The 25,532-nt window shown below is 43.5% G+C and overlaps 2 protein-coding genes across 4 annotated transcripts in view; one reads left to right on the plus strand and one right to left on the minus strand.

The window, feature by feature from the left end:
* The first annotated feature begins 520 nt into the window (after positions 1 to 520).
* On the plus strand, positions 521 to 9,143 carry Mib2 (E3 ubiquitin-protein ligase mind bomb 2). 2 transcript variants are annotated; one of them, XM_077426293.1, is made up of 12 exons: positions 521 to 1,568; positions 2,531 to 2,991; positions 3,069 to 3,181; positions 3,272 to 3,660; positions 3,939 to 4,151; positions 4,252 to 4,429; positions 4,738 to 4,999; positions 5,079 to 5,390; positions 5,493 to 5,856; positions 5,948 to 6,159; positions 6,474 to 6,736; positions 6,893 to 9,143. In XM_077426293.1, exons 1-12 carry the CDS (start codon positions 1,533 to 1,535, stop codon positions 7,192 to 7,194), a joined length of 3,105 nt encoding a protein of 1,034 aa, XP_077282419.1. In that variant the 5' UTR covers positions 521 to 1,532; the 3' UTR covers positions 7,195 to 9,143. The 2 variants fall into 2 exon arrangements, with proteins under 2 accessions (XP_077282419.1, XP_077282418.1); XM_077426292.1 differs by having other exon boundaries at positions 522 to 1,568; positions 3,069 to 3,184.
* Positions 9,144 to 9,352: 209 nt separating this feature from the next.
* Positions 9,353 to 25,532, minus strand: part of LOC143908590 (uncharacterized) — a 37,127-nt gene continuing 20,947 nt past the window's right edge. The window contains exons 2-5 of one of the 2 annotated variants that reach the window (XM_077426294.1): positions 23,923 to 24,010; positions 13,738 to 14,892; positions 12,500 to 12,839; positions 9,353 to 12,210 (exon numbers count right to left, since the gene is read on the minus strand). In XM_077426294.1, the coding sequence (XP_077282420.1) occupies positions 11,942 to 12,210; positions 12,500 to 12,839; positions 13,738 to 14,892; positions 23,923 to 24,010 (1,852 nt within the window). In that variant the 3' untranslated portion in view covers positions 9,353 to 11,941. The remainder of the gene's footprint in view (positions 12,211 to 12,499; positions 12,840 to 13,737; positions 14,893 to 23,922; positions 24,011 to 25,532) is intronic. The other variant, XM_077426295.1, reaches the window with a different exon arrangement.

Consider the following 25,532-nt stretch of genomic DNA (forward strand, 5'->3'; position numbering starts at 1 on the left):
GATGTATTAGAACATGTATTAGAAGAAGTACACTATGCCCAGTGTTCGTGACGATCATTGAATAGCAATTTATTAATTTTTATGCACAACATTTATGTACATATTCACATTGGAAATGCGTTTTATAAAATATTACCTTTTATAAGACGCTGCAGGAATGGCATAATATTGTTCTTAATGTAAATCAGTATTTTTGTATTGTATTATAAAAACTATTATATTATAACAATAATATTTGAAAATATTACTATTAAGATAATTAAATAATATAATTGATGCAGATATTGTAATCGTAATTACTGTTTAATTTAACCCTACTGATATAGCAGGGTTACATTAATGTATAATTATTATTCATATATATGTACATGTATATAATAATTATATATATATATATATATATTATATATATTTCTGTTTTGTAATTATAATTATATAATAAATATATACATTTATACTCTTATATATATATATATATATATATATAATATATATATATAAGTATAAATATATATATTTATTATATAATTATAATTACAAAACAGAAATTGATGTATATGGTTTATATAATTTTCCAAAATTTAGTAATTATGTGAGTGATGTTACATAAATTATTTGATTCTAAGGAATAAGTATGAGACTGTAATGGAGCAGTCTAATTGTAAGTTCAAAATAAGCGTTAAAAGAGGAAATAAGATTATGACTTATTTCCTCATTGGTCTTGGAACCAAACAAGTTGCTCAAAATGTTTTTTTTCTTCAGAAAACACTAATTTCTATAAAAGATACGTGTGTGTTACTCAAGACAAATTATCTTGTATATCTTTATTATAATAATAGTGTACATTTATTATATTTTTATTTCTGTATCTTTTTATTTATGTCCTTACTTCTTTTAATATTATAGCTAGCAATAGGCGATTTTTGGCGTGACTCTGGTATAAGCAACCAAATACTACGTTTACGCGAGCGTTACTTCTGTAGTAACTTACGATAATTTACCCGTTTACGCGGAGTAAATTATCGTAAGATACTACAAAATCCCGTTTACGCTCGCGTAAACGTAGCGGTAGTACCAGACGGCCAATGGTCACGAGAGAGAGAGAGAGAAAGAGCGCACGCGAAAAGCAGAAGAGAGACACCTAATTGGTTCTCTGTGCGTCGGATGTCGGATCGGCGGGCCGACGTGCGGACGTGCCCCGGATCGAAGGAGGCGCCATCGTCGACGAACCCGGTTATGAGGTTATCGTCGTCAGCATCGCGGACGTGAGAACCCGGACCCGGACCCGGACATCGGATTGTCACCGTCGTCGTCGCCGTCCCCGTCGCCGCTGCCGCTGCTGCGGGCTGCGATGGAGCGCGCGTGATCCTCCCGGCGACGATGCCGCGTAATGTCGGCGGCTCTTCCCGTTCCTCACGGCCGGTTACCACCAGCTACAGCACGCGTCGTCACGCCAGTGCCCGCCAGGCACGGTCCCGCGGAACGTCGGCCGCGCCGTTCTCGCCGTCGCCGCCGCCGCCGTTCCGCCGTGTATGATTCATAAGGACCGAGCCCGGGACTGCCTTCAGGTAATCGACGCGTACTCTGTCTCTCCGAATCTCTGAAACCTGGAAACGGAGCTCCGGGGAATCGCGAGCGGTCTCAACTCCACCTGGTTCCGAGGGTCATTGGGGTCTAGACGGAGCTCCGGACGAGGCATAAAGGAGAAAGGAGATATTGCGGATCAAACGCGCGGCGAGAGCTTGCGTTATAAAAAATATATATGTATGCGATGACGTTTCTAACAGCACACTGCATTACGGAACGGTTTCTGACGGGACGCGACAGTTTCTGATTATTTAAGCACGTGTACGTGGAACACATAACTCACTGCGATATTATCGTTTTACGTGACTGCAAAATTTGATGAATATTTTGTTGTGGGAATCGCCATGTGTTTTAAACAATGACTTTAGACAGTTTGACATCCCGTGTACGGGTCTCTCCAAGTCGAAAGTTGATGCTGTAGTAATAAGAGATTTTATTGTCAACTGTATGACCCATGATATAGAAGGATGATCTCTTTATTAAAAGAGAGCAAATTTTGCAATCTTGTAGAAGGAAGGATATAATTAAACACGTGGAACATGTTTTGTATTGTGGTATTTTTGTTCCACGTGACTGCAAAATTTGACGAATATGTTGTGGGAATTGCTATGTTTTAAATAATGACTTTAGACAGTTCGGTGTCTTGTATGTGTCTCTCCAAGTCGAGACGAGAGTTGACAGTCTACTAATTATTATTAATTATCTTCGTAATAAGAAATTTTATCGTTAACTGTATGATATATAGAGTGATAATCTCCCTTAACTAGAAGAAAGCAAATTTTGCAATTTTGTAGAACGAAGGATATAGTTTTGTTTTCCTACTTCTTTCATTGACACATTCATTATTGCACACATTTATTAATGTATCTTTGATAAAAAGTAGACTGCATGCGACGTAGGCATTACAATAGTAACGCTCATGTATGTAATATTTTTGTTAAAGGGACAGAAGCCAAATTTTATATATTCGGAGATGCTAGAGGTTGGTCTGCGAGTCGTGCGCGGCCAGGACTGGAAGTGGGACGATCAGGATGGCGGCGAGGGTCACGCCGGGACGATAGTAGAGATCGGCAGGCCTCCCTCCACTGGCAACTCGACCGCCAGTCCGAATCCCACCGACCGAACGCCGGACAAGACGGTCATCGTTCAGTGGGATCACGGCGCTAGGAGCAATTACAGGATTGGCTATCAGGGCGCTTACGATCTCCTGGTGTTCGATAACGCGGCCGCTGGCGTCAAGCACTCCAACATCATCTGCGACGGTTGCAAGAGGCACGGGATAATCGGCATCAGGTGGAAGTGTACGGAGTGTTTCGACTACGATCTCTGCACGCAGTGTTACATGGCCGACGTGCACGAGTTGACTCACACCTTCGAGAGATATCAAACAGCGAATTCCGTCGGGTGAGCGTTCGCGTAATTGTAATTAAATTCGTGTTAACACATCCTGATGTATGATCGCGGTTTCCAACTGAGCGCAGAGTTCGTCTGGGACCGAGAGAAGGCTGCACGAAGATACCTCTGAAGGGGATCTTCATAGGAGCGAAAGTCATTCGCGGACCGGATTGGGAATGGGGAAATCAGGACGGCGGACGTGGTATTGACATTCTGTTTAAATCATTGATACGAATTATATAACCGCGTAATAAGTCGCCGATCTCTAATTTCCCGTCGGATATCTCAGGGAAAACCGGCAGAGTCATGGACATACGCGGATGGGACAACGAGAGCAGTCGATCCGTCGCAACCGTTACATGGTCCACGGGTAGCACTAACGTCTACCGATTAGGCTTCAAAGGCTGCGTGGATCTGTGTTACGTGGAGGAGGCCAATGCTGGTACCTATTACAAGGAACACCTTCCATTACTCGGCCAACCGGTCTTGACCGTACCGGATAACGGAAACAGCACGTCGCCGACGAAGAGCGGTGTCGCCAGCATCGCGTCTAGTCCACACCCTTTAACGTTTAACGTTGGTGACAAGGTGAAAGTGCTAATGGAAGTCGATACGTTAAAAGAGATGCAGGACGGTCACGGTGGATGGAATCCGCGTATGGCTGAGTACATAGGAAAGGTACTTCACAAATGTGATACGATTGTTTACAAATTGTTCCCTAAACAGTAATTAATGTCAATTAAAGTTCAACTTCACGATTTTAAAATCTTCTTGAATCTCAGTTTTGTTGCTCTGGAACAAGACAGAAAAAAAGTTAAATTTTAATTGAGATTCTGGGAGTATATTTTATTCTATTAGGTTCTTTTTTTTATTGGGAAATCAATACATTTAATGTATTCAATTAGAATTAATATAAAGAAATATTATGGAATTTAATTTTTCAATTTGAAATCTAGATTGGCACGGTGCATCGGATTACGGACAAGGGAGATATCCGCGTCCAGTACGAAGGCTGCCATAATAGGTGGACTTTCCACCCGGGTGCTCTGACGAAAGTTACCGCTAAAGACGCGTTCTCTCTTGGTGATATAGTCCGCGTAAAAAGCGACCTCGCCGCCGTCAGGCAATATCAACGTGGCCATGGTGAATGGATAGACGTCATGAAAAATGTTAGTCAGCAATTGACATGCTGGTTTTTGTTATTTAATACGACTATATATGCGAAAGTAATAGACGCGTGTGAGATATCGAATTTTATGCTTGTCGCAGGCTCTGGGGAAAACCGGGAAGGTAATTAAAATCTATTCCGATGGCGACTTACGCGTGGCGTTGGACGTACACGGTCATACATGGACATTTAATCCTCTGAGTGTCGTCCCGGTATCTTCTGGCACGAACGCCACGACGGCCGCGCATGATAATGCGAACAGGAGTAGAGATCGTTCCAGTACGTTTATTTTTATTATATACGAATTTTTGTTAGCGCTAAAATTAAGAAAGATATCACATAAATGTCAAATTGATATCGGAAGAAGAGTGATTTTATTTATGTTACTGCTACTACGTTTACGCGAGCGTTACTTCTGTAGCAACTTACGATAATTTCTTCGCGTAAACGGGATATTGTAGTAACTTACGATAATTTATTTCGCGTAAACGAGTGAAACATCGTAAGTTACTACAGAAGTAACGCTAGCGTAAACGTAGTATGCGTGTAAAACAAAATCGTTTGTTTGATCTGTTCTCGTGACGTAGTGGACGGTACTGATAGCGAAGTGGAAAAACTGTTGAGGGACGCGGCAAGAGGCGAGGCCGGTGTGGACGCGGTACGAGAATTCCTCAAGAAGTATCCTGGCAGGGTGGACGCGTGTGCTCCCGGCGGTGGCAGAAAAACTTGCCTGCAGGTGGCCGCGCACCAAGGTCAGCGCGAGCTCTGCACCCTCCTTTTGGACGCCGGTGCCTCTTTGCGTGCGGTCGACGAGGACGGAGATACGCCCTTGCATTACGCGGCATTCGGGTACGTTGGAAATCGTTGCCGGAGCTTCCATAGCAGCGGCGTAAATTACATCGGTATTCTCTCTCTGTTGGTTAAACAGCAATCAGCCGGAGATAATGGACCTACTGTTATCGCGAGGCGCTTCTATCAATGCCGTCAACAACGGCAGATGTAGCGCTCTGCACGTGGCGGTTAACAAGCAGCACGTGCAATGCGTGAGGGTGCTGCTGCGATATCACTGCGACGTTAATCTCCAGGACTCGTACGGCGATACAGCATTACACGACGCGATCGGGAAGGACGCGTTGGACGTGATCGATGCGTTATGCGCCTGCGAGAGGATTGACTTCACGCTGCGGAATAAACGGGGCTTCAACATTCTTCATCATGCCGCTCTCAAAGGCAACGCTCAGTATGTGTACAAGATACTAACGACTCAATGCAGTCACATCTGCGTAGCAATAGCTTGGCTTAAAATTCGTCTGATTTATCCCGTAAATCCGTGATTTTACAGCGCAACAGAGAGGCTGGTTGCACGCGCGCGTCAATTGGTGGACGTGAAAAAGGAAGACGGATTCGCAGCGTTGCATCTAGCAGCGTTGAACGGACACAGGGAAGTCGCGGCCATCCTTCTCTCGCAGAACGGCGGCCGCGCTAAGGTTGATCTGCGCAATAATCGACGGCAAACGCCGTTGCACTTAGCGACTTCGCAAGGACACTGGTCGCTCGTCGAGCTGCTGGTACACCACAACGCGGACATCGGCAGCACGGACGAGGACGGTGACACCGTGCTGCACATTGCGATAGCCAAGAGCCCGAATCAACAGACTGCCGTGCCTACACCCGAAAGTAGTCGGGATTCACCGCTTATATATGCTGTACGTCGTCCAAGTTCTCGCACTTTACACGAATACGTGAATCAATTTTGTATGTATAGAGTCTTTTATAACAATGTCTTCTTTCGGACAGATCTGGCAGAACCTGGCGAGGCAAGGCGCAAAGACTGAATTAGCATTAGCTTGTTTCCTGGTAAGCGTGGACAGAAGTTGCAAACTTCTCGAGCAGGTCAGAAACAACAAGGACAAGACGCCGGTCGACCTTCTGGAGGACAATCCCCAAGCCGCTCTGCTCGCCGATCTCTTACGATCTTTCAAATACCAAAGTCACAGCACGCAATTAGAGTAAGAAGACAGGATACGTATTTTAAACTTTTTTTTTTCCTAAAACGCGGCTTTAAAATAATTGTATATTTCAAAAACTAGTCTTGCAACATTGTCATAATTACTTAATAGATTTTGATGACTTAGGCCCGGTTTCACCAACGTGATTTAATCTAATCGGTCGATTAAACTCACTTCGTCTCTTTCTAGGGGAACAGTTGGAAAGAGATGACGAGTGAGTTTAATCGACCGATTAGATTAAATCACGTTGGTGAAACCGGGCCTTAGAGTTTATCAACGAACGTGTGTAAAATGTAATTTGATCCGTTTTGCAGAATAGAGAATCCACCGACCGGTTACGTAGAGCCACCTACCTATCGGATAAATAATATATCGCAGTCGGAAGAATTGCGTGGTTCCTTCCTTCGTGGTCCCGCGAAGAATATAACTGGTTCCGGCGATGCTGCGGAGTGTCGGGATTGCTCGGGGATCATAGCGGACGCAAAGCAGGAGAACCGAATTGATCCCAGCAGTAGCGTTACGCTCGTTGGTTGTGCACGTTGCGGCCATACCGTCGTCAAAACGCAAGCAATTCAAGGTACGCGATTATACTGATCTTCCGCGATCAAATGATCTAAATTGATTTAAGGAATCCAACCATTTGTTGTATTAGCGAAGTAGCGAAATATTGTATATAACAAATTACAGCTATAAAAAATTAGATATCGAATAATATCTTCGTACATTTTTCTAGACGGTCAGCTGGCGACAGGTGAGGTCCCCATAGCCAATCCGGAGGACGTACCGTCGGAGGGCAAACGGAAGGAGGAGATTGGCGACAGGGAGAAGGAGAAGGACAAAGACCTCGAGCGGCTACGCTATTTGGAGACCAGAGTCGCAGATCTCGAGGAAGCGAATATGTGCAGCATCTGCATGGAACGTCGTCGTAACGTCGCCTTCCTCTGCGGACACGGCGCGTGCGAGCACTGCGCTGCACCGCTGAAGACCTGTCACATGTGCCGCAAGACGATCACCAAGAAGATAAATTTATATTAGAAGATCGATCGATAATCAACACGCTTATATTGGGACGTTGATTTCCCACGCGGCGTGCGCGCGCACAGCGTGTCTCGGGAGGTAGCGATGATAGATAATAACAAAAACGGCTCTGTTGTGTTCAGTTTTAAACAATTTAGACTCTACACAGCTCGGGATGAGAGACACATGTTTGGAGAAATTTCTTTACTCGGTATGTTGCACATTCCTCCCGAGATACTCTGTTTACTTGCCCAACAGGGAATTCTGCCAACTCTGCGGTGTCAGCGTAGTAGGAAAATGTTCACCATTTGATCGTCGCACTACGTGCGTTACGTTGTGCGTTGAATAAATTAAACTGCCAAAATGTATATTTCTTTTCCGCGACGAATTTGTACGAAATAGATGAAGCTCTCCATTTATATCGCACCATCGTCGTGCCATAGCGAGACAGGTTTGTCCAGACACGAGATAATTCGGTCTTACGTTACCTTTTGTTTTTTTTTTATCGGCAATTAGTCAAGTAATCGATTGTTAAAAATGAATATCCGTACGGAGGTATCTTGTGTTCCGACAAACACGCGCGACGTACGATTGTATACAATCGCGTACGCTTTTCCTTCCTCACGAATCGGCGTTTTCGCCTGTGCTTTATCCCGTCCATTTTTTATCCGTTTTGAAGAGAGCGCGGATAACGAGCACGAAAGAACTAGCTTCTCATCTCAACGTAGGAAACGCGATCGTGCTTATGCGATAACAATCATAGGGGCTCGTAGGAACGTTCGTACATATCGCTACATTATTGCGGGGAAAAAAAAGAATACTGCGTTTCCACGTGTTCGAAAACTTCCAAACTGTGCGAACTTCTGCTGCTTCGCATGCGCAGTAGAAGAGAAGGGGGCACATTTAGGTAATTTAATTCTTAACCGTCTCGAATTTTACATTTGTTATAATCAAGAAATTTTTTTATAAATTTTTGCTGAGAGGTCTCTTGTTGGCTGGTTTTATCAGTCTGTCACTTTTTTATGTTATTAATAGTATAAATTGGGATTGTACTATTGTGCATTTGCTGTTGTACGAGCATTTCAATCGAACTGGTTACACGAATCTGACGCGGCGTTTAAATGTATCCCCTTTTCCCATCGCATTTGCATCGTTCGATGAACGTTCTGCGTAATGATTAAAGACAAGTTAAAGGAAAACACTCAGTCTTATAGCCAAATTTTCTAGATAGAATAATTGTACTCGTTTTGTATAAAGTTATTCGTTTGTGATCGAATGCGACAGCAGTGGAACCAATTAATTTTAAGCGCGCTTCCCATCACGAACGCATCTCCAAACGAAAGGAAAGTTCGCTTTATAATAAAGAAGCCGACATTTGCCAAGGTACAAGCTTATTATTAACACGAGGATCGATCTCTTGGGGATCCTCAAATTACCGGAGAAAGAAACTCTACGTGATTTTTTTTTTCCCAGTCAGTATTAGATATCTTGCCTTTCTACTCAGCACAACGAAAAAAATTTGTACTCGAGGCGCGTAGGGAATTCTATTTGATACGAGTAAGTCGTAAGACGTACCCCGGAGCGTATCGAAGGATGCGTAATCAATCGATTTTTTACGTCGGCTAGCGTAATTTCTACAGTGGTGGCTGGAGAAGTCGAGTGATTTTTAAAGGATCACTGCACTGGGGCGAGAACGGTCCTTTCAGGGTAACGCATCGCGAATTTTACGTTCACGACGAGAAACGTACAATTTGCGATAATGCCAATCTGATTTCAAGATGATATTAGTTTCTTCCTTCTTTTCCCTTTCTTTTTTTTTTATAATAGCTGTATTGTCGTTTAAATATTTTCGGCGTATACTGCGAAAGATGTTATACTATGGTAAAAGCTACAGCGTAACTATTAAGCGTCGATAGATTTCTACAATTGTAATTTAAGACGTAATTTAAATAAACAATTTTACGGTAGATGAACTTTAATCTAATTCAATGCGCCCTTTATATACGTTTTTCTCCTTTAAACTTGGTCGAGTAACGAGAAAGATTTGGTTTTTTTTCCCCCATTGATGAACAACGTTATACAAAACACAAGCGACAACGAAAACGACAAATGCGTATGACACGTACCAGACACCTCACGCACACAAACGACAATCGCAAAATAACTTGACTTTAGCTTAGCAAGCAATCTTATTTATTTTGGTACTCGATAAAGGTTCCGATAGTCGTATATTACAATATTGAGCCGGTTTTGCAAAAATTGTAATAGCGGTATATACTAATGATATATAATAATAGTAATAATGGTAATAATATTTTCTTCTCCTAAAGTAAACCTAAACGCAATGTATTCTATTAGTAGTATGTGACACTGTATTATCTGTAGTACCTAATTAACTTAAACTTAAATCGTGGGGCCGTAGCACGCCATGCAATACGATCACGCAACTTTTCATCCTAGAACCGCGCCTTACACGCCTTTTTCGAGCGTGCGGATCTTATCCTCTTTCGCGTCTCGTCTCTTCTCGAAGAATAATATATAATGTGATCCTGAGAAAGGGTAATCAAGTGACGAGATATGATTCATCAAGCATTAAGAGGTACAGCATATTTCATCATGTGTCACATTCTCCGCAAGAACTGATATGAACATGCTATTTCCTACTCGATTAAACAGGCTTTACGCCTCATTTAGACACATGATTTCCCCTATTTTCGGATCATTCTATAAATTACATACAACGTAAAAAATTATTTTTTCTTCCCCTCGTGTGTTCTTCACTTTTTTCTTTTGCTATTTTTGTTTTCGTTGGTTGATAAACGCGATTAATAAGGGTTGAGATGATGTATTCACGATCGAAGGTAAACTGTACAAATCTGGAACACACATTAACTGAAAAATATTAATTGCATAATATTAGGTATCAGGGAACGAACACAAACGCAGGGAAGATACTAAATAAAACGATTATTTTTGCATTTCATCCCATTTTCAATCTACCAGGCAGAGCTTGGAAGGACAATTGGATGAGAAACGCGGTCAAGCTTTCGCGTTGTTCACTTTACTCTTATTCAAATCTTATTCTTGCATCGTTAATTTACATTTCCTACGCGCGATCAAGTACGAGTAAAGTGTACAATACGCAGATCGACCAACATTGCCAGAAAAATCACCGAAAGTTTTTTAAATAAAAAATACCCCTACATCATCCGCGTATGCATCAGTGCGATTTTAATCCGAAGAAGATATTGGAAAGTGCACTTGCTACTTATAAAGAACAAAAATCGGAGTGATTTAGATCAATCGGTCCGCAGGGGACGCGAAGTACAAATTTGTACAGATTTCACGCACGAGTTACCGTGGCACTTCTTTCTCTCTTCTTCTTACTTTAAAAGCGCCATCATTTCTCTCGCACTGCGATCCATCGCGACGCGCCGCGCGTGATCAAGGTTCCGTTCGCATCTACGTATAAGATTTCGAGTGTCCGATTGCGAGAGAATAGTCAGGAGAGCGTAGCAAACGCGCACGGACGAAACTACGACGATCCTGCCTGTCTTTTCTCCCATTTCTTGAACGCGTGTGGCGTGTTTATCGGAGAGTTTTACTTCTAACAGGAAGTTCCTTAATAGGAGCCTTAATAAAAGCTTTTGCTCTCTATTTCTCTCTCTCTCTCTCTCACTCACTCTCTCTCTTTCTCTCTCTCAATCTTTCTCTCTCTCCCTTTCAGAACGATTCATCGACTTCCCGCGCGATGTCGATGTACAGATACATAAAACCGTCACACTGATTCATTCGCCGAGCGTAATTATTGTCAACTACGATCAAGTCCTGAGTCCGGCCAAACACTGCGAGATCACTGTTTTATCAACGTTCGAAAACGATAGCCGTAAGATACCCAGTATTTCGTTACGCTAAATACACACAATAGTAATGATATATATGTATATGTATGTAATATACATTTTTTTTTTATTATAGCGGTAAATATTGCCTAATATATAGCCGTAGCGCCACGCACGATCAATTTCATAGGACACTCAAATGCCCCGACGTGCTTCGCATGGCGTCCGCGTCACGAAAAACGTTCATGTGATCATCGTGATGCGTTGTCATTGTGCCTTGATGATAGTAATATGTGTCCGTGGATGAAGATGAATTGCAAGTGGTTTTTTTTTGTGGGACGACTGTATATTAATGCGTGACGCATGCGATGTTGTTGCATCGCAGAAAGGAATTTAAAGAAAAGTGGCAAAAAGGGAGAGATTCCTGATCTTAAGACCAGAACTTTAAAGGCAAAACAAGATATTTGTAAAAAAATAATAAAAGAAAAGAAATGTTACACTAATTAAGGGACGATTCTAAGCGTTAGAAGGAAAGGACGAATGATTGGAGTTCATCTTTCAATCCGTCAGCCAGCGAATCTTCGCGAATTACGTCTATTTGCATAAGGTAATGCGAATCGGAGAAAGCGAGACACTTGCATAATACGGAGAGAAACTCAGCGGATCCGCGGTAATGATCGTGTACGGGGTATCGACAAAAATAGGTGTCAAATCAAAACATTTAGAACGTTTTGCAGCGTTTGGTTGCGCGGAACGAGAGTTGTACGGAACGGATGTAACTGCTGTGATAGGACACGTTCGATCCTGCATTCTCTTCCATCAGAATAAATCAGTGCGATAGGTAGAAACGCAAACGACAATCATATGTGTACGAATATAGAGGATACTACTGTGCCGTGAATTGACTGTCAGTGACGTGGTATTTAAGCTACGACCGGTTCGGGGCTGCACGGCTGAAGCTCCGGCTCGTTTTGCGGCTCCGCGCTGTTAGCGGTGGTGGTGGTGCCCGAGGTCGCAGTCGACGTGTTCGGCTCGTGGTTCGGGTCGACGGGAGTCATCGCTGCCCACTGCGTGGTGTACGGCGCCGCTCGCGCCTGTCGCCTGGCTTTTCTCTTAGCGCGACGTTGCTCCATGACTAAACGCAACCGACGCATCTTGCCCTTCGTCGCCTCGTTCTCCTTCGACAATTCCTCTGCATTGGAAACACCACGCGACGTATTAGTATTAATGGAGATTAATTGTATCTCAAGATATCTCTTAAAAAGTTATAGATCTTGTGCAAAAATAACGACGTACGTTATATATATATATATATATATATATATATATATATATATATATATATAAATGCAAGGTATTAAATATATATAATAAAATTATACATATATGTTACGCATTGCACATTAAATATATTACGAAACCTTTTCTCAGGTCTTTTATTATTTGAAAGTGTTATTCGATATAAATTCATAAGTGCACACCGCTGGAGTAGCCTGGCGTGGAATCGTGACAGCCGACCGACGTGGTGGATCCACTCGCGGCGGCTGCGGTGCCCGCGGAAGATGCGGACATCGAGGAAGATTGCTGGCGGGTATGCGAATGCCTGTGATGATGATGCCTGTAGTGGCCTGCGGATGCGGCCGGTGTCGCGCAGAGCAAGTCATTCAGGATGTGAATGATGGTGCTAATGTCCCGCTTCGGCCGACCGTGTCTGTCCTGGAGGGCTGGGTTCAGCGTGCCGCTGAACGTGCCCGAATACACGCCCTTGCCATGATGATGCATACTCTCTATTATTGCGCCTTGCCTGCGTCTCGCGTTCTCCTAAATTTAAAGAGACACGTCAGATTCTGTGCCGTATCCATAATTTATCCATGCCCTTAATTGCTTTCCTACATATGTAGGATGACTTACGAAATACTTTTCTAATGAAGTGTTTCGAAAAAAAAAGAACGCTTTAGAAATATACTATTTTCGTTTGACAGCAGACTATAAAAATTGGTTTCTATATATCCTACCTTTTCTCTATTTCTATTATATTTTTATAATTAATTTTAAATTTACAAATTTTTTAAATATCTAACACATTTTTTTAAAATAAAAATATCTGAATTCAAATTTTCTGTCTTATGAGATGAGGCTCTCTTCAAGCTTACGAACATAAAGTATAATTAAATTATTATATTATTGGTGTTAAGTTTATCTACATAAAATTATATATAATAGTATCAAAACAAAATAGAAATTTTAGACGCTGATGTAATGTTAAACTTAGAATAATTTTGTAAAAAATGCAATATGACATTAGTATTATATTATAATAATATTAATATTAATTGAGAATATGCACTTCACTTTTTGTATAGAACAGTAATGTTTAAATGTCATTAACATTAATAATATAAAGTAACGCTGAGTACATAGTACATAAATATGATAATTTTAAGGACCTGAGAGTATACGAGTAAAAGAATTCATTTTTGTAAATTCTTATCCATGGTCAAGGAATAAATTCAATATCAGCGAAGACTTCCGTCTTACTGAGACAGACAGACAGTCCAATTTGTAAAAAAATCAGATCGTGACAGATAATTCAGTTCGCGGCTAGACCGGATATATGATCACGGCACACCTCTTAGGACCTTAATCGACGTGCAATCACGAATATGAATCACGAATAAATGATACACAGGGGGGAACTGGCTTCGGTAACAATGTATACCTCTGCGAGGTCGACCCGCGAGGTGAGTACCTCAGAGGAGAGCTGCTTCAGCTTCTGGGTGAGGTTCCGAGACGCCTCGGCGAGCGCCCGGGTGTCGAGAGTGGCGGGCTTGGGCGGCGACTGCTCCAGCATCAGCGACGTCGGGCTCTGCGGATTCGATTCCTCGTGCTGACTCCTCGTGGCGTCCACGCCACTACTGGTTGTAACGGACGACGACGGCTGGCCGTGATGGTGATGGCCGCTGCAGAGCTTCTTCCTGGGTAGGGTCGCGTCGTAGGACATCGGCTCCAAGGCAGGCTGCTCCTGAATCGGGGACGAACCCGAACTAAAGGAGGAGGAGGAAGAAGAGGAAAGGTTGGGCAAACTAGGTTTGTTTCTCGAATGGTGATGATGGTGATGGTGGTGGTGGTGATGATGGTGGCCATGGTGATGACCGTGATGATGGCCGTGATGATGATGATGATGATAGAGCGGACAAGGCTGACACGCGCTGGAAGAATTGCCATTCGTAGGTGGGACGCCGTGCGAATTGCCACGCGTAGACTGGCCCGAGTTGCCGCTGGACGACGATGACGACGAATGCGTCGGGCTAATTGGCGCCGCCGAGACGGACGTGGAGGATGTTGTGACCCGGCTGGAGCATACCGGGCTGGTGGTCGTGGTAGTGATACTGGCGGTGGGTAGGCTGCTGCTGCTGCTGCTGTAGCTGGCAGCTGCGTGTAGGGCGCTGGCGAGGCTGCTAATTAGATGCGACGTTCTGCCAGCCGGTGCCCCGGCGGCGTTCTGCGGCTTGACGATATTTCCCGGTGATCTGGCCGTTAGGCATCTTCTGGCCTGTAACGACGAGTGACCGCCAGACAAATTGGACATGCTCGTGGCATTACCACTATTAGGCAAGCCAGCGACGTTGTTGTTGCTGCTGCTGCTGCTGCTGCTGTTGCTGTGGTGATTGTGGCCGTTACTGCTGGCGGAGGTCGCTTGAGTGGCGGTCGGCGATGCCGGGGTTACGGTAGACAACTGCAGCTGGATCAACATCATGTGGTCGCCCAGTCGCATCGTCAGATTAAGCGGCGCCTTGCCGGACAAGAAGTCATTCACCTGTGAATCATTGAGACTCTCCAAGGCCTGCATTACGCTCTGCTCCGGTCGTTGCGCCTGAAACAATGGTGGTAGGATCGTTATTTCAGAAACGATAACGGTTCGACTGCGTATTTGATGTCGCTATATCGAGAGACGTATGATTAACGCGAGAACCGCTTGCGTCTTAGAGATAATAAACAATGCGACGCAATGCGATACGAGCAGCAGCAGTGACGTACTAATTATAGCGCATTCTTTATTAATATAGTAATTATATATACGAGTTGGATATTACAAAATATAACAGTATATTGCACAAATTGTTACAGCACTGTAAAATAATATGTTATGCTGTCATATCAATTAATCTTTCAATTTTACTTTAAACACAGCGTAAGAAAGATGTCATATTAATCATATTATTTATGTATGAATTTAAATTAAATATATTGTAGGAATTATATATATATTACAACACTATAAAATGATATAAGAATTATTATAGCATTGACGGAGAAAGAGAAACGCGAAGTACGATATCGTTTCAAGAGACTCATCCAAAGGACAGTGTTTATTATTTATCGCGCAGTTTCGTGTTTTGGTCGTAACCGACTCGTCCATAATAATAATAAAGATGTTGATTACATTATCTGTTATTAGTAACATTAACTCGGAAACTTTTACGTTCAATGTCGACACAATTTTCTAGTTTGCACTTATCGGCATAAAGAGAAATATACCTGATTGAGCAAAAATTATGATATGAAATTGTGTTATGGTGATAACCCTTACGCAAGATAAACGATTAATGTTTACTTAATTATTTCTTGCGTCATCTTACTTAGAAATTTACTTTTCTCATTGCTTTATATTCATATCCGTAATTAACTTAGTAATTCCTCTTCGGTTTAACTTATATAGTGTTAGTAGTCTTTTTTTTTAATCTCCAGACGTTCCAACGCTCGCGAAACAAAGTCTGATATGTATTTCCAGAACGCGATGTCCCGCATTTTTTCTTTTTTTTTTTTATTCTGCGGCGGAATGCCGATCGCGTCGGCGTTTTTTCTCGAGTGCTACCGGTGCAAGATGAGACCGCGCGAATCGATAAGGCCGCGGCGCGAGATAGAAAGCGCGAGAAGACCTGCAGAAGAGAGGAAACCTCGCGGAACCGAGGCTCAGACCCTCGACGAGCACAGTTAGGCATCCCTCACGCACACCTAACGGACTTCCTTTCGCCGGACGCGGTCATCGTCGGATTCGGTAATTCGATTCGCGGACTCGTTCTAAGGAGAATCCCGACTTTGCGGGTATCGCGCGTCCAATCGTGTCGCGAAGTCTATGTCGTTTCTTTTAAGCGATTTCTCTCGCAGCTTCAGCAAAGGACCAGTCAATAAAAAAGAACTAACGTCATGTAGAATAAAGTTTGTCGATTTCTTTTCATCACACAAATTTAACTCTTTGTCAGGATTTTTGTCGAAGACCATTTTTCATGCATTTTCAATTTTCGGTTAAATTCATGTCTGGAAATAATTTAATGTTATACATTAAAATTCTATTTAATCCACTCTTGAAGTCCACTTGAAGAATTTATCTGTTTGCGCATATCAAATTTGTGGAGAGCTGTATTGTTAATCGATTCGAAAAAGCTGCGTTGCCACGTTTTTTTTTTATTTTTATTATTCCATAAATTATCCCGTCGTTTCTGGATTAACGCAATCTCAAGACCAGTTTCTCCCAAAGAGAATATAAAATTCTAAATCCTAGGAAACTCCGAAAAGAGCAAATTAAAAAAAAGGCATGTGACATTAATAGAATTAAATGTCTTTTCTCCATTTTACTTTTTTTATCATTTACGTTCGACGCAGCAGTGGTTGGGATTCAAGAGGAATTTCAGCAGAAGGAAAAAGCTCCGCTAATCGATCACGATCACGGCTCGTAAGGCAAAAATGCAACGTAAAAGTGCCACATGCAAGAATGCAACCTTCACGCGTGCTTGCGTATCACGTTCTCAGCGATCCGCAGTTTTGAATGCCAGATCGAGTTGACCGGTTCAAGCATCTGGACAAATAAAATGCTCGCTATCGCTTCCACGAGCCTGAGAACTATCCCGGGCTCGTCTCTACTATCGGGAAATCCACCTCACCTCGCACGTCGATATCTCCGTGGGTCGCGCGATCGGTGAACAGCGGCGCGGAAGATAGTCGTGCAGATGTTAAATTTACTCGCCGTATGCCGTCGTGTGCGACGCTATAAATTATTAATCTAGCCGACGCTATAAATATAAGAAATCGACCCCGCGCGCAGCTTGCACGCGCGCGATCGTCGCACCCGATGTTGCAAGCGCGGCTGCAGCGAAAACGGCCGCGCTATAGCTGATGCTCGGGAGAGCCATCAAGCCGATGCGCTCGCTCCACGTGTCGCATTAGATAAATTCTATTCACGGCTAAAGGACGAGATACCGGTATCGGGTCGTTTGCAGTGCCAAAGTAAAACAGGAAATATAGCGTATTTCGTTATGTACATGCAAGGCAAGGCGTTCCAATCGACACGCCTTTAAACGTAAACCGCGTAGACTCCGTCGGCATTTAAAAAAGTTTTTCTTCCCGAAAACCAAAATGTGTTTTCACCTCTCTCGATATAGAAACATTACGTAGAAATTTTTTAATTAACTTTATACAATAAATATAAATAAATGTAGATATAATAAATACTACAAATACTACATGAACGCAAGGATATATAAATATATAATTTATATATAAATATTATACATAATAAATATATAATAATGTACACATAAATACATAATTTTGCATCGAACTTTCTCGGCAAATTGTCTTATTTGAATAAACGACAGATCTCAAAGAGCCTGAAAAAATATTGTGCATATATTTGTATGTCCTTGTGAATTAGGCTGCGCGAGAGTCGTCTTCGCCTTCGCCGCGAAATCGGACGCTCTTTCGCTCGTTCGTGAACGGAGCGTGTCCCAAGCGCCCGCGATCTCGCGTCGCTCGGTGAAACGCTCTTGCAAAACGATTAACCAATCGGGCCCACTCCGGGCACCCAATCTCGTCTCGAGTCTCCCACAGCGAACTTCCTCGGTGCGGCAACACCATCATCGATCGGACGCGGGAGGACCTCGCGGCGAATCGCGAGATGGACCGTTTAAGGATTGCGAAGCAGCGGCTCATCTGCGACTCGCTCTTTAAAAACTCCCCGAGAACGAAAATGGTCGTTTACGTCGCAAAGCTGACCTGCTCAAATTGTAAAATAAATTTTTCCGAGCTCCCGGAAGTGTTAAACTGTTAAAACTAGTTGCGCTCCCTCGAGGAATCGAGAGCGTATACGCGCGAGAACTTGCGCGGAGAGATCCCTACGCCGCTACGGAAATTCTCGAAAGCTGATACTAACTAAACTAGACGAGTGAAAGCGATAATAAAAGCGATACGGGTCAAGAGTATGGAATTGAACGCTGACGTGGTCGATCGCGTAACTGACGATGAACTTGTTCGCTTTCCGCTATAGCTGAATTAAATGAAATTGGATGTAAAGAGCCAAGGAGAAATACGGCTATAAATTTTATATCCGTGAAAATCAAATCTCTCGATGTAACACATGACTCTCGCTTAGATATCAATTTATCGAGATTCAGACTTTGTTGCAATAAAAAAACAACGTATAAAATGCGATAACTGAATTTTATATCGGATACTTTCGCGGATGTTTTTTTTCACGCGGAAATAGTCTCGCTTTCCTGAGAAAAATAAAAATGGCTCTCGATCCTCCGGCTATATACGCGTTTCTCCCTTAATTCATTTCCATTGAAATTCCAGAAATGAAAGGAAAACTCTCGGTCGGCACGAGAGCAAATGCGATGATGATCCGTCTATAACTCCATGCAATTATCCCAACGGTTAATAGCGGCCGTTGGCCGCTGTATTTCCGACGGAAATAGCAGCCGACGCACGCACCGATTGGTGCCTGCCGTCATCTTCGGCCGCGAAATCAATTTACCGTAAAGTGGGTGTGTATCGCATACGCCTTAACGTGATAATCTTGTTTGCCGTTTAAGCCAAAACGCCGGAAATCCAAAGACTGGATAAAGTAGTTAAGTCGAGCGATACGCACGTGCGACGAGGACCGAAGAGGCTCGGGAGGTTTTAGAAAGGATGGCGCTTAGAAGGCTACGTCTTTAATACTACCGACGGAACTACCGACGGTTAATTTCTATTATTCATTTCCTGCTATTTATTACGCTATTTATTATACTACTATATATTTGAAAAGAGGAAATTTGTTGAATTTAATCATTTTTGTTTTGCAAGAAAAATTGCGGAAAATCTCGGAAAATGCAATTATAAATTTAAGTAATTTAAATAAATTACAACTCACAGTCATTTTGACTGCTTTGGTAATTCTCTAGTGTTCTAATTTTATAGACGCACTTGAAGCATTTCAAAAGAAATTTTTAGTGTTTTCGAAAGATATCGAACGATCGGTGGTGGCGATATATTTGAAAATAAATCACGGCAGAGAGATAATCTGTTTCGAAGAAGGTTTAGAGAAGCATCTTATCTTAGAAAACAACTATGCTTCTATCAATGATTAATGACAGAATCCAATCTTCGCCGGATTCGTGTTTAGCGCCCCCCCTTAAATATTTCTTAAAATAAAATACGGTTAAAAGTTACACGTGACTTCCCACGTGTTTTCTCTCTCGCGCGATTGCTGTCGTAAATTTTTATTCGTACGGAAAAAGCGTCTTAAAATATCCAGGAACGTCACGCGCATTGTAAAATAAAAAATGACCATCAGCAAGAAATGTAGCGCGCGAATGAATTAACGAGACTAACGATATGCAATAATGTGCACCCGGTGGAGATATACGAAAGATTACATCTCTAATCGGCGGGTCCGCCGTGAGAACTTTCACCGGAATATCGGTGGACGGATTCGACAGGAGTAATTCAGAGGGTCGAGGTTTGAAACCTCGACGAACAGCTGGGAAATGCCACGGGGGCGCAACGCGTAAAGAAAAAAGGGGGAAAAAAAGAAAAAAGGTCGAGTCGCGGACTGGACCAGGAGCACGAAAATTAATCGAACTCCGGCGAAGATGAATTCTGCCATTTTGCCAACGTCTAACGGTGATTTCGCGAGCCAAGCGAGAGAGCTGGTCGCCGGACGAAGTCGGAGTCTGAAAAGCCGACCGGGCTCTCTTTCTCTCTTTCTTTCTTTCTTCCCCTCTCTCTCTCTCTCTCTCTCTCTCTCTCTCTCCCTCTCTCTCTCGCGCAGATCGTCGGGCAAGCGCTCGGACGAGGAAAAAAGGAAGGTGCAGAGATAAATCGCGCTACGAAACGCTGCTCTTCGATCGCGAGGCGCTCGCTCTCGCAGCCGAGCTGTGTGAACCCGGCCCGTAGGTCTCGCCTCGCTCCCCTGCCCCGCAAAACCACCCACGAGTGATATCTACAGGGTGGACCGAAGAGCAACGGCTACAAGCCACTCGCAAACGCTCGCGGAAGTTCCGTAGAACCTTCCTTCGAATAAAAAGCGTTGGAATCGAAACTGACACGATCTTGAAGAGGCCCAGATTCATTTCCTGACGCTGCAAAATATTTTTACAAATATTTGCAACAAAAAGTTTTTAATTTAGCTAAATAGACGCGATTTCTGGAAAAAGAAAAAAAAATGTATACGTCAGCTGGAATCGTACCGAAAATAATTCCATCTGCCAAAAAAAATGTTCAACGGTGTATCGAGCCGGGAATCTAATTCTCGGGCGAATATTCACGAGTACAACCGTCGCGTATAGCGTACAGCGGAAATAATTACGGAACGCACCGAGACGTGTCCTTTTTTCCGCGACGCCCTGTAGGCCTGATCGCGGCTAGAGAGAGAGAGAGAGAGAGCGGGGAGAGGGCTAAAGGCGAGGGCGCGCAGGAGAGAGAGAAAGGGAGACGCGCACGCAACGCATACACAGGCGTATACGGCCGGCATGGCACGTATTAGGGACCGGAGCCAACGCAGAGGCCGACTTTAAAATTGACTGCGGGTGACCGAGAGAGGAGAGCCGAGCCGAGCCGAGCCGAGCGAGCCGGACCCCCTTGACAGCTATGCGAACAAGTCTCGGTCGCTCGCGCGATAAGAACCCGGGGAAACGTGCGCACGCGCGCGCGCGCGCGCGCGCGCTGTTGCTAGCCCGGGTCAGAGTCAATTTCAGACACGGGAGGAAAGAGAGAAAAGCCTCGTTCGGCTCCCCTCCCCTGATTCCTTCAACCCCTTAACCCCCGGAAAGGCTTAGAAACGCCCCCGAAACTGAGAGATTGTTCGCGAAGCGAGAGACGAAATCCGAGGCACGGCCGGAGAATCAAGACTGTCGGGAAATTTGCAACGCGTTTGTCGCCTCTGATTATACTAAATTATCTCTGTGGCATTATTCCGTCTTACGTTCTAGTCTACGTCTATTTTTTCGTTCCGTTCACCTTGCGCTCTGATTAGCTTGTTTTCATTAGATAAGCGTCGTAGCCAACGGCAGTTTCGCTGACGTTTTACCTTTCACGTGTATACATCTTTTGTTCGTTCGTGTTCTTTGTCATTTTCCGACATAAGGCCTTCACACGCGAATCGACGGAAGACGTAAGACGTAAATTGTAAGGAAATCCACCAATCAGAGTCGATTTGTGGATCTGATTAGTGGATTTCCTTACGATTTACGTCTTACGTCTTCCGTCGATTCGTGTGTCCAGGCCTTTATCGTAAACCAATCTTGTGTGCACGCAATAATATTATTCTTATTGTTCTCAGAAGCAAACGGATGATTTCGAGCAATCGACAGTCGAATCAGCGGCATCGCCCGATGAAGCAAAGAGTTACACGCGGCTCTTCCTCCAGACCTCGCGAATGGCTGTGGGGGAAGTTTCGAGCGTTAACGTTTAGTTTCCGTTTCGCGTTTTGTTCGACTCGACAATATCCTCCGCGGTTCTTAAGCGGAAACGCACAAACAAGAGGGGGAGAGCCGTTTCCGTGACGTTGCTACACCTTGTTTCCTAAAAGGCTGGGTGTTCCGCGCGCGGAACAGCAGCACCTGTGTGTCGCGTCGCGGCCGGTTAGGGCCGAGCTGGAGTTACGTTACGTGTTACGCTACTTCGAGTCCAAACCTTACGAAACGTTACATTGCCCGAAGTCATATGGTCGGGGCGTCATGTGTGTTTACGCGCTCCGATTTCTGTAACCGATCGTTCCGCGGCCAGATGTCCCCGCGCGCGACGAGCGTGTTCTAAGGTCGAAATTTGTGTCACACTGTACGGAAAAAAGTTCCGGTATTAATTGCACGGAATTAAATTAAATTAATTTACATTAATTATTATACATCAAGGCGAATCTAATTAAGTCACCGTAACTGATGATATACAATTATGCGTGTAAAGTACCAAATAATTTGATATAAGCTTCGCACACGCGTATAATATAACAATGTAATACATTTTTTTTTAATATTAACAATTGCGATTCGCGTGGATTGGCTGCGATAACGCTAAATTTCCGCTAAACAATATTGAAATGAAAACGAGATACTTAACCCTTCGTAGTCACACATGGGTCAATTTGACCCACCTTCATTTGGATCTAAATATCAGCTAAATGCCTAGTTTAAAATGGGGCTTGGTCCGCCATCTACAAGAGTTTGAAGTATCCTCTATAGGTAAAGACCGTTAATCATGTACTCGTTCACGATTTATTTTTCAACATGTTACCATTTAATTTCTCACAAAACCGCAGTTGTTTTATATTCTAGAATGTTCAAGGTATGTTCCAAAATTATTTGAACCCGATCGGACCGATACCATTAAAATGGCAACCATTAAAAGTCGACTGCGTGAATACGACCCAGTGTGACTACCGCGGGATTCTAGAGAAGTGTGACTATACGAAGGATTAAACGTTCGTTTCATTTAAAGACTGGAAGGGCCGAGGGAACAAGGTTGCGCGTCGATCGCGATGAATCGCGAGCAGGCCGGATCCGCGGAGGATAAAGGTGTCGGGGACGATATGACCGAGAAACCAAGTGACCCGGCGAATACACACGCGAACGCCGGCGAGTTAACGGCGTTTGTCCGCGCCTCCGTGTACGCTCTCCTCCGTTGCCCGAGTCACCGGCAGCGCGTCCTCCGCGCCGGGCGGCGGAACGGAGCGAGGAACCGTTCCCAGGGAGCCGGTGTGCCGGGGCGCGCGAGAATCCGGGTTGCGATCGCGGACGCGACGGAAAAACCAGACGGCGGCGTATACCGCGTCGGTCGCGCGAGCGATCCACCAGCTGGAAACCCCGCTTGTCGGAGTTTCGCCGAGACACGGCAGATATGGAAGCAATCGGGAACCTGAACCCCGAGCCCGTTTCGGGCTTATCTCTGTCGGATGAATCTCTAATTCGCGACAGAACTCGAGGAAACGAAGAAGGGTTTTTGGCATATCTCTATTCCGGCATACATATGTATATCTTTCCGTTCTGTAAATAGATCTTATGTAATTCCCAAACGGAGAGAATTATCTCTTAAAATTTACCCTAAAATCATGGTAGTTGTGGGACAACGTGTAACACCAAGAATTTTATGCGAGCTATTTTGATTAAAAAAATATCTACCATATAATAAAAAATATTAATATCTATTACATTAAAATATAAAATATGTTTGATTAATTTTACTAAAATATATCTAGAAAATTGCAATAATTTTTTTTTAAATTTACCAATCTGCTTGGTAATTTTTATCACGTTGTTTGTAAAATGTCTTGTATATTTTAAAAATTCCTTGGTTGTCAAGTTGTCCCAAGTTTGTAGTATAAATTAGGGTAAAATATAACAAAAAATTCTTCGTGCAACGATCGTACAAAATGTTTCTCCTTAATACCGAGAAGGAAAGCGGGGGGAGGGGGGGAGGCAGACTAAATTTACTGGACTTTCCACCGCGAGTCGACGGTCCGTCTTCACGGCGGTAAAAATCGCGCCGATAAACTCTACTCATTACCCGCGCCGGAGTGCGCGTCGTAGGTCGACTTGATTAATACCCACACGTGCCGTGCGAGTGCAGGACACGGGAGTGTTCAACTCACCAACAATCCGGTTTCCACGCTCGGCAGCAGCGTCAGCCGACTGTCGTTCTGTAGGCCGTTTTCCGCGAGTGTTCCTTCGCGCAGCTGCCTGAAACAAGAATATCAACGGGGATGGTTTAGCAACTTTATCGCCGCGATTGCCGTGATAGTGAGATATAAAAGCGATCGCACAGCACTCTGGGCATTTAAACAAATTTAAATGATATTTATCGCAGAATTATCGTGGAGACTGGAGCTTTAAAAAACCGACGTAGTTCTCTGAGAATCATTGACATTATATTTTAGTTGTCAAACGCAGATCGGATCTTTAACCATATGCTAGATATTTAATAAAACATTAAGAAAAAGATATAATTGTTTTAGTAGAAATTATTATTTTCTCTTTAGAAGAGTTGTTTGTAGAAATATTAACTCGACACGTACAAAGCATAAAGCTGTCTATATATTTATTGATAAAAATGCCACATTTACTATAATAGTTATCAAACAAAGATCGGATCTTTAACCATATGCTAAATATTTAATAATGCATTAGGAAAAGAATATGATATTTCTAGTAGAAATTATTTTATCTTTCTCTCTAAATTTCTTGGAGTGGGAATACTGCCACTCCAGTAAGATATCAATCACTCTTTTGGAGTGAGATCTCACTCCAAAAAGAGTGAAATCTTACTCCAAAAGAGTGAAATCTCACTGGAGTGGCAGTTTTCCCACTCCAAAAAATTTAGAGAGTTAGAAGAGTTGTTTGTAGAAATAATAGCTCCCGATTCTCCCTCCCCCCCTCCCTCGACACATAAAGAGCTATCTATTTATTGATAAAAGTGCCACATTTACTGTAACCAGCATTTATTCATAGTCAATCGTTAGTGATCGAGAAACGCTTTGCTTTTACGCAAGTCTAAAAGGTTCTATATAGACTTTATCTGAGTAATTGGTTCATTACATCTGAGAAACGGGTTTCATTATATTGGTTTGCGATATAACGAGATCAGGATTCGTTCCGTAAAATCTTTACGGTTCTTTCGCGAAAAAAGTTTCCGGTCACATCTGGCGACCTGTTCCCAGAAGAGAGGCCCGAATCTCGCGTTATACCGATAGGAAGATCGGCAATGGTTGAAAATATTCCCGTTAGAGCGAGTGCAGTTAAACCGAGAGCTGTCGCAGTTTGGCATTTCGAAAAGCGACGTGACGAAAGAAAGCGATACGACCGAGAAGAAGGGGGGGAGCCTCCACGAAGCGGAGGAGAGAAGGGGAGTTGTGCACAGAGTCGATGAAAAATACTTATATGCAACAGTCGGACAGAATTGGGTCGCGATCGCCTCGCCGCGCGCGTCTCGGCCATAAACACATCCCGGTCTATATATCGGCTTCCCTCGGCTTTCTAAATAAAATCGCGCCGACGTTGGAGTCCGTCACGATTCCGTCCGTTTTGAACCCTCTCGAGGCACCCGGCCGCGGGTCGAGAAAAACACGCGACTTATACCGGTTTAAGAGTTCGCGAGACCCTGATGGGCTTTTATCCGCGCCGCGTGCGAGTTGCATCAACTCTAAAAACGGTATAAGGTATATAACGCGTAGAGGCAGGAAATGCCGAAGCGATGATGATTTGA

The sequence above is a fragment of the Temnothorax americanus genome, unplaced genomic scaffold, assembly GCF_048541705.1.
Source record: "Temnothorax americanus isolate GAGA-0224 unplaced genomic scaffold, ASM4854170v1 Scaffold11, whole genome shotgun sequence".
NCBI classification, from domain to species: domain Eukaryota; kingdom Metazoa; phylum Arthropoda; class Insecta; order Hymenoptera; family Formicidae; genus Temnothorax; species Temnothorax americanus.